The sequence below is a fragment of the Podarcis bocagei genome (assembly GCF_964188305.1).
Source record: "Podarcis bocagei genome assembly, chromosome: 8".
NCBI classification, from domain to species: domain Eukaryota; kingdom Metazoa; phylum Chordata; class Lepidosauria; order Squamata; family Lacertidae; genus Podarcis; species Podarcis bocagei.
The window spans coordinates 19,006,237-19,016,009 of record NC_138133.1 but is presented as its reverse complement, the minus strand read 5'-3'; the positions used below and the strand labels follow the sequence as shown (position 1 = coordinate 19,016,009).

The 9,773-nt window shown below is 41.6% G+C and overlaps 1 protein-coding gene and 1 long non-coding RNA gene across 2 annotated transcripts in view; one reads left to right on the top strand and one right to left on the bottom strand.

The window, feature by feature from the left end:
• Positions 1-3,015: 3,015 nt before the first annotated feature.
• Positions 3,016-6,347, bottom strand: LOC308592626. The gene is made up of 3 exons (XR_014010586.1): positions 6,203-6,347; positions 5,576-5,690; positions 3,016-3,124 (listed from the first exon to the last, which is right to left on the bottom strand). It is a non-coding gene; the product is annotated as an uncharacterized lncRNA (long non-coding RNA).
• Positions 6,348-6,431: 84 nt separating this feature from the next.
• LOC308593732 (cadherin-10) overlaps positions 6,432-9,773 on the top strand; it is a 419,208-nt gene continuing 415,866 nt past the window's right edge. Inside the window, exon 1 of the mRNA XM_081206334.1 lies at positions 6,432-6,513. Coding sequence (XP_081062460.1) covers positions 6,497-6,513 — 17 coding nt within the window. The 5' untranslated portion in view covers positions 6,432-6,496. The remainder of the gene's footprint in view (positions 6,514-9,773) is intronic.

The window sequence follows — 9,773 nt, the reverse complement described above, 5'->3', positions numbered from 1 at the left end:
CTAAAATAAGGAATCAGAAAGACTATATATATAAATGGAGACCCTTTCCTGTCTAAAAACGCAATGCAGCCAAACAAAATTTCAAACAGGTTTTGACTTATGAACAACGGCAAGAAAATAGAAAATATTGTAATATGGGATTTAGGTAAATAGGTAAGGTTAAGAGGTTGAACAGGCAGCAGGGAGGAGAAAGATGTAAGGATGAGAAGCCGCCAAGATAAATAGATTTTGATGTAAATTGTATGTTATAAGATCTGAATGTAAATCAATGTAAAATAATAAACGTATTTTCAAAAAAAGAAGTCTAGAGGGATGCATTCAGCCCCCAGGCCTGAGGTTTCCCATCCCTATTCTAGACCTCACAGTGACCTCCGATACAGGGTGTCTTTAGGGGTATGAGGTGGCTTACTGTTTTGTCAAAGGGAAAGTATTCAACCCTCTGAGTGGTTTTTAAAAATCCTTTTCTGTAATCCCCCCCCCCAGCTCAGAGATATCATTTCTGAGTACTGAGCATATTATACCAAATATGACTGCACCATTGCACTTATGATGTCAGGTTCTCTGAGGCATATTGAAGTTGTTAATGTAAGGATAATGTGACAGTGTGTGCTTTATTGGTCACCAGTCCAGTTTAATCATTATTTCTTGTCATCGGAACCAGCAGTAGATCATGCACCTTCACTTTCAAACACAGCACTGCCTTCTTTTACCACGTACAGAAATATGCTGGCAAAGCCTTCATTTGCCCCTCGGACCGGATTTTCTTGGTTGACATATGCTAATTTCTGCTTGCCACTTTGCATCTCTCGAGAAATGAAAGCATAAATGAGCAACGACGTGCAGGGATGCACTATCACCACCGACAGAATTCTGTGCCAAAACAATCGTTCTCCATAGGTATGGCTTCTTCCCACAAATTGTAATGAAGGAATGTATACCACTCTTGCAGGAGGTCCTTCGCCAGTTCTCAGCAACTAGGTGGGATGCTTCATCAAATATCTTATCTCCATCACAGATTACTGGCTTAATCATCTCTGTACTTTACTTAAAGACAGAGTTATCATGTAGCATTCAGAGCATAAGGTAAAGGTAAAGGGACCCCTGACGATTAGGTCCAGTCGTGACCGACTCTGGGGTTGTGGCGCTCATCTTGCTTTATTTGCTGTGGGAGCCGGCGTACAGCTTCTGGGTCATGTGGCCAGCATGACTAAGCTGCTTCTGGCGAACGAGAGCAGCACACGGAAACGCAGTTTACCTTCCCGCCGGAGTGGTACCTATTTATCTACTTGCACTTTGATGTGCTTTCAAACTGCTAGGTTGGCAGGAGCTGGGACTGAACAATGGGAGCTCACCCCGTCGTGGGGATTTGAACTGCCGACCTTTCGATCGGCAAGTTCTAGGCTCTGTGGTTTAACCCACAGTGCCACCTGTGTGACCATAAACTGAGCGAGGAGGAGGAGGAGGAGGAGGAGGTGGTTTGCAGCAAAATCAAACCTGAATAAGAGAACTTGCCACCCTGAATCTATCATAGCAATCTCTCCCATCCCAGTGACCTCTCAAGACATTTTGTAGTATGACACTCATCATTTCTGTGTATTAAGCAATGCTAATTGGAATTGTAGTCCAAAATACCCAAAGGCCAGAAAATTACTTTTACCATTTATTTATTTTTTAAAAAATGAGAAGCTGTAGAAAAAGTTGCATTTCGATTGCACCCAGGAGCTGGCAATTTGAAAAGCTAGTACAGAAGCATGTGCTTGCACACAAACCCTCCAGTTTATTCCTGTGAAAGAAATTCAAGGAAGCTGCCAAGTCTTACGAGGCTGCCATTTGTGGAATGCTCTCCCCAAGAACCCTTGCCTGATCTTTCATTACATATCTTTAGGTGCCAGGCAAAAGTGTTTATTCAATCAGCCCAAGCCCTGGTCACAGAGATTCTATGAAGATTGGAAAAGTATGTTCAGCAGAGGGAGGAACAGCTGAATATTAATCTAGATTAAACATTTGACGAATTTGAAGAATTACTGTATACATAACTGACAGATAGATAGCAGTAAGACCTTTTTACCCATTTCTTTCATATCTTTCTTTTTCTCTTGTTTTATTACCTCATTTAACATTTCCTCATATTGTATTTCAGTAAGGATATTCTCTGGCTTTTTAAATACGTTTGTGGGAGTGAAGATCTTGGTTTCTTTTTTGTTGTTGTTCTTGTTCTATAATGTATTTTCTTTTGAGACCTCTGGGTACAGGGCAGTATATAGATTCAATCAATCAATCAATCAATCAATCTTGTATTTTTATGCTGTGAACCACCCTGTGGTCTTTGGATTAAAAAGTGGTATACTAATTTGATCATCATCATCTGAGCAACCTCTAGATTTACAGAAATTGGACTAGAAAGCCACACATTTTGGAAGAAGGAATTCTCCATGCAGTCAAAGTTTAATTCATGAGCTGCATGTGGCATGAATTGGCTTATGTTCTGCATTATGTTGCATACGAGCTGAATTTCAAAAAATAAATAAATGGTAGAATTATAATTAATGAAAGATGTAATGAATTTATAAGCAGACATAAAGGAGCCTGTTGGATTTTTTATGCAGTTATAAAGGTTCAGCAGCTGAAATAGTCATTGCTTTTAGAATTCGCGTTCATCCTGATCTCAGCAAATCTTGGTCCAGTTCCAGTGGGGGTGGGGGATAATTGACTGATTGTATACACCCTGGGAGAGACATCTTTCTGTCTTCCATAAGAGTTACATAATCAAATACCCCCTGTGTGTGTCTGCTGGTTATGACTGCCAAACAACACTTTGATTAGCAGAAAACCACACCAAGCTTATCAAACTACGTAACCACCAGGCCTGTCAAAAAGGACTGGCTAATGATGGTGTTTGTAATGAGACCCAGAAGGGCAATTTTCCCTGCCGTGTGATTCCTCAAAACCCCAAAGCAATCAAGTAAGCAAGTTTGGGAAAGCTGGCAATAAACACTTTGCTATGAAACAGATTCATTTTATATGGAGAATTTTAGACACTGGAGAACAGAAAAATCAAAGACATCATTATGAGCTTTCCTCAGTAGGTCATTGGAGACGCTCATTTTTGGTCCTTCAGTGTAACCTATACAGAGAAGAAAAGGGATCCCCAAAATTGATTCTTCCTATAAAATTACTTTCATAGATTCCATGCTAGGACTTTAATTCCAAAGGCACAGTATTCCCTTTTTCTCCCTAGTCATACTTTTAAAATTCAATATCACTCCGCACTCCAGTAGACTTGAGACTCATTCCGTGATTAACTGCAGTAGTTAAAACACCAGTAGAAGCCATTAAAAAATGCAGCTTAAAATTTCCAACAGATTTCTATAAACATATACGGTTATATGCTGCTCTTATGGATGGTTAATAGCTCTGTAGGAAAGTGCACACAGTAAAAACAGCACAGTTTAAGAGGTATCACTATTCTGCCAAGATTAAAGCAAATCCCAAGAGCTCTAAGGCCCAATCCATATGCTACAGGTTTGAGGTCATACCAGCATGCCTATGGATGGATCTCATGTTGAGACAAGTACTTCTGGAAGGGATGGGCAGAAAAATGTGCAAAGTTTCCATGTCAGTGATACTGGCTCCCATAGTTGGTCCTTAGGGTGCTCTAGATCAATAGCTAAATCAAAGGACATTACAGTCGTACCTTGGTTGTCGAACGCCCTGGAACTTGGACGTTTTAGCTCCCGAAAGCTGCAAACTCAGAAGTGATTGTTCTGGTTTGCAAACATTCTTTTGGAACCCAAATGTCTGACAGGGCACCTGTGGCTTTGATTGGCTGTGGGAGCTTCCTGCAGCCAATCGGAAGCCGCGGTTTGGTTTTAGAATGTTTTGGAAGTGGAACGGACTTCCGGAACTGATTCCGTTCAACTTCCTAGGTACGGCTGTACATATAACTGGCTGGTTTCTCATGCAGTATATTTTTACTCAAGTTCCATAAGTGATGTTTCAGGCATCGTATGCATTTGCTACGTTTCATGCCTCGTGCTTTATATTCAAGCCACCACCCTTGTCTTTTCTCATTCTGTGCTCACTTTGTTGTTTTGAGAGATAGATAAGCATACCAAGGCTCCCCTCAGAATAACCTGGAAATTACCTGTTCTTTGGGGGAGGAGGAAAATATCACAACTCTCATATTTAAAGGTAAAGGTAAAGGGACCCCTGACCAACTCTGATATTTATTCACAGCTAATCTGAAGTGAGGGCTTTGAAAATTATGCCCCTCTCTGGAGCTTTTTTTAATGGTTCCATATGGGGCAATCAACTAATGGAAGGAAGCCTAGAAAGTTGGGGAAAGGGACCTTAAACGGCACTTATGACCAGTGGAAATTGCTCTCTTCCTGATGCTGGAAATTGCCTCAGCAGCCTCTTTTGCCCCTTCCAAAGAGGACATAAAACAGCCTTCTGAAACCTATTGGCTGAGACAACCCAGTCAGATGAGTGGGGTACAAATATTTTTTTTAATTATTATAAGGCTTTCCAAGGCTACAACTTTCATCAGCCTCAACTAGCATGGCCAATGAACTGGGATGGTGTGGGTTATAGTGTAAGAATATCTACAAGGCACCAGGTTGGGGAAGGCTGGCATAACGGAATGGCTTCAGTTCACTGGGTCCAGTAGGAATGGCACAAACAGATTGTAATGGGAAATTTCAAGAGTGGGTTCTGACGTCACCTTCAGAATTTCCCTCTTCTACTCTGGCATTCTCGCCCGGCTTGGATCAAAATCTGTGGTGAAGGAAAGATTGGGAGCTTTCTAGGGTTCACATCCATTCATTACTCAAGACTGGCTTGGGAAAACTTCGCCAATATTTTAAATTGTTTCTCTCCACATCATCAATATTTGAACTGTAAGGTTGTTGGGGCAGGAGCCTAGCTGCTTTGCTTATATTATGCCATAAAGTATCACAGAATATTGATGGTACTACAGAAAACCATCATCATAAATACGCACAACCAACATATTTGTGTTGATTTAATTCACAATGCTGCAATTGACCTTGGGCTAGTCTGTTCCGCTAGTAGCTTTTTAACCTAACAAAACATTTAGTTGATGTAGTTGCAAGCAGTAGACCACAAGCATTGCTAACCACAGATCATTAATTTGTGCTTGCAGCAACATCCTCAGGAAGATTCATAGAGATGTCCCTGAACTTTGCCCTCTTGGACTGCGTCAGAAACTGCAAAGCTTCCTCATCCACGATGACCAAGCTTATAAGGTGTCCAGAATCTGGACAAGTTTCCTTCCATGAATTGTGAAGCAGGTCAAAAAGCAACACTTAGCATGCTGTTCCCCATTGCCTTTCTCAGATTTCTGATGGGTATAACTCCTCTTCTCGTGTTTGAAATCAGAGAATTATAAATGGTCAGATGTATGGGGAGACCAGCTTCAATGGACCTTCAAATTCCAGACACTAATCTAGCCTTTCCAGTAACCCCAACACCTGTTACCTTAACTTAATCTTAATCAAACATTTTTAGAAAATGAAACAGCACTGGGTCAACTCCAGGCAGGTTGCTCAATTACATGTTAGCTGGGATTTCAGAAACCATTAACAAGGATCTTTCATGAACACCTCAACATGATGGTTTGGATTTCCCTCATGCAGATCTTTCATGCTTGTGTCAGATGCTGTTTTAAACTAACACATAAAAACAAACAACAAACTATGTGTAGAAACAAAGATCCCTCAGTCAAGCCGCTGAAAAGACTGAACATAGGACTCAGCTATACAGCTGCAAATATTGCATTTTAAGTGCCTTATAGAAATGTGACAACAGATGGAGATGGTGAGCTTAGGGCAAATACAATATTTTTTAAAAACAACAACACCCCAAAACATTTTCACCGTGGTTTTTTTGTGTGTGTCTAGATTCCACCACAGTGAACCACAAGCTGAAAAAGCAGAAATATTGTGTGAGGGTGCTGCCAGCTGTTCCCAGTTGGTTGGCCAGAAAAGTATAAAGACTTTCAGCTCTGCCTGCTCCTCCTTTCCCATTATTTCCAAACTTTCCCCCTCATCTGCCTCTGGGCTGTGGCCTCCCGCCAACACCTGTTGTAAATCTATACTGTCTTCCTCTTCCTCCTCCCTGGAAGGGTCAGGATGGGGAGGGGGTCTCCACCATCCTCCTCTGCCCAGCCCCTGACAATTACTTTTCTTTAACAGTGGAAGCAGGTTTTCAGATTATACAAAGCTCTTCTTCAGGCTTTGATTATGAGAGCAAAAACTGAACATCCAATAGTCTAGAGAGAAACAAATGGTTAGTCAGGCTGATGGTTACTTGGTTGCAGAAGTTTACTGGCCATTTCTGTTGGCATGGAGATAGTCTAGGTTGAACGCAAACAGGCCATTCTGATGTCATGTGTGATGTCACAAAGAGATTATGCTTTAAGTCTTGGTAAAGTCAAAAACAGTTAACAGTCAGACTGCATTTCAGCCCTGTCGAGATGGATCTCCATAACAGGTAATGAATAGTTTTATTTGGGGGATGTATTAACTTTTACTATTGGGAGAAAGTTTTAGATCGGTGTGCCAGTTTGTAACCCATCAAGTTGAGGCCAATAGATATACATTCACAACCCTGTACCCATCAAATAATTAACTTTATGTGTGACTTTGGGACTGATTCATACAACCACATTTACTTTCTCAACTCTATAGCAGCTTTTTCTCTGTGCACTGTGCTTCATTAAGTCCAGGGTCAATGCAGCCATCTACCAAGAGATTTTGGAGCACTTCATGCTTCCTTCCAAAGACGAACTTTATAGGGATGCTGATTTCATTTTCCAGTAGGACTTTGGCACCTGCCCACACTGCCAAAAGTACCAAAACCTGGTTCAATGCCCATGGGATTACTGTGCTTGATTAGCCAGCAAACCCGCCTGACCTGAACCCCATAGAGAATCTATGGGGCATTGACAAGAGAAAGATGAGAGACGTGAGACCAAGCAATGCAGAAGAAGTGAAGGCTGATATTGAAGCTTCCTGGTCTTCCATAACACCTCAGCAGTGCTACAGGCTGATAGCATCCATGCCACGCCGCATTGAGGCAGTAATTGATGCAAAAGGGGGCCAAACCAAGTACTGAGTACATGTGCATGCTTCTACTTCTCAGAGGTCCAATATTGCTCTATTTGCAGTCCTTGTTTTGCTGATTTCATTTAATATTCTAATTTTCTGAGATTGTTAATTTGGGGTTTTCATCAGCTGTATGCCATAAACATCACAATTATAACAAATAAAGGCTTGATATATCTCGCTTTGCATGTCATGAGTCTATTTCATATATTAGTTTTACCTTTTAAGTTGAATTACTGAAATAAATGAACTTTTCCACAATATTCTAATTTTTTGAGTTTCACCTGTAAGCTTGACAAGTGAGGGGGCTAGGAAGATGGCTTTGTGGTTCAGCATAGGAATGATGCGTGCTACTTCATGTTAATGAATTTCTGTTCCACAAAGAATAAGAATTTGAGCTCTTTGCTCTCATACGTTTAAGGCTTGTCGGATTCTGGAAGATGGAGGGTCTGGAATGCTTTCTAGTGACAACGTGTCAGCCAGCTGCTGCTCTGCCTCTGCCTGCTCCTCCTCTCCCATGATTTCCCATCTTTTCCCCTCCTCTGTCTCTGAGCTGTGACTTCCCCCAAACCCCTGTTGTAAATCCATACTGTCTTCCTCTTCCTCCTCCCTGGAAGGGTCAGGATGGGGAGGTGGTCTCCACCACTCCTCTTCCTCTGGCCTGTCCCTGACATATTTTAAGGCAGACAAGTGTCAAAGAGAACCAAATCTTTACAAGGAAAATCATAGTAAGCACATTATCTAAGCAATTCCAGTGGTGAGAAGAGTTCAGGAAGTTGTGAGCACCAAGGCTTAGAAAAGCATTGAAATACCTTGATAAACGCAGATAGTAAGCAAGGATGCAATTTCGACTTTCAATTTGGACTTTGATCTTTTGCCTTGTCTGGAATGATGTGTTGCGACTAAAATGGTTTCCACTTAGATTAAAGTCATGTTTACACACAGAAGAAGCTTTTGCTGTGAGACATGGATTTTGTAACTAATTCATGCTTATTTGGAGCAATTGTAGAAACCAGATATATGGCAAAACAGTATAGAACTGCCCTTTCCTGACCTTTCCCTAGGCACATGTCTACAGCTATTACACAATTTACCATACATAACTCCATGCCCTAAAACATTTCACTTACTGAAATTCTGTCAATCAAGCCAATATTAAAAAAAACAAAAACACACACACAGGGAAAGTTTTTTTCCGTTTTCAGTTTGCAAAGTCCAATGCCACAGTTAAGTACAGGCCTTCAGACTGGAACAGCACCAAAAACTACTTACCCCCACAGTGAGATGGCTTTCAATCAAAATTGCAAATTGAGAAGGTAGGCATGGGACTTTTGAGAACTATGTTTGTGAATTCATTTTGCACGTGTGTCTTTCATTGCACGGAGGAAACCAGTGTGCATTGCCAAGCCCTGTCCCATCTGGTACATAAACGGACACTTTTTTCCAGCCTTCCACATGCTGAAGGTCAAATGTCTGTTTTACAGGCATGGGAGCATAAGTTGGCAGTCTGAATCATTATTTTTTACCACTTCTGTTCCTTACCTCTTGTTTATTAAAAGGACTAAGGAAACTTTTTGAACATCACTCCTGCATATTTTTGCCTTTGCCTACTTTGGCTATATGTTGTATACCCTCCAACATTCCTCAGATGAAAACAGGTTCGTTCTATTCTACATCTCTGTCCTCCCATGTGCCTTCCAAAAAAGCACACTACTGATAGAATACAGGAAAAGGGTGTTGCTGGCTGAGCTACCCCAGTGGGACTTACTTTTAAGCAAATACACATGGTTCAAAATCAGCAAGGTCCAAGCTGTAGACTGCGCCAAGTTCAAAGACAAGTTTGCTCAAGTCTGAAATCTTATACACACACTCTCTCATTCAAGTCAGTGAACACACAAATGGATCTGTGACCCCCCTTAAACTGTTAAAAGTGGGAATTTAGATACTATAGGCTTCCAAGGAATAAGACTCAAAATTTTGGTTCTGAGCTGCTGAATTTCTGCCTGTCATACATCTACTCTGCTGGAGGGGCAGTACCAGTCTATATGCTCAAGGTTAGCTTTGCATATATCTATATACATGATGGTGACATACATATTCACACACTGGACGGGGATTAACACAGGCAACATGCCGACGGCTCTGGTACAATGCCTGCCTCCTAGCAACTGAACTCAGATGGACAACACTCTCTCACACATGCTTCCGAGTCTGTTTCAGTGCCCTCGCATTCAAAGCCTTGCATTGCTTCTAAAGCCTAACACAAACATTTATTTGCAACCTCAAAAGTGGTTAATCCAAAAGCTTAACACACTTATTCACAACACCGGCCCGATGGCATCTATGCCAGTCTTTTAAAAGACCACACAAAAGTTTAGCAAAGGGGTAGGGTACAAAAAAACCAAAAACACCAATAACCAGTCACACTACAGAAACTTGCAGCTTTCCAGTTTTAAAAGTTGTTGAGGGTCTTGTGTGGGGAAACTTGTCTGGAAAAGTAGGGTGTGTGGCCACTGGCCACATTTTAAGGGATCCTGTCTCTCCTGGGCCTGTCTGGGGACCAGCCAACCACCTGCCTGCTGGGGGTGACAGAGTGTGGCCTAAAGCAGGACATGAGACAGAGAGAGGGCAGCTCAAGTAATGGAG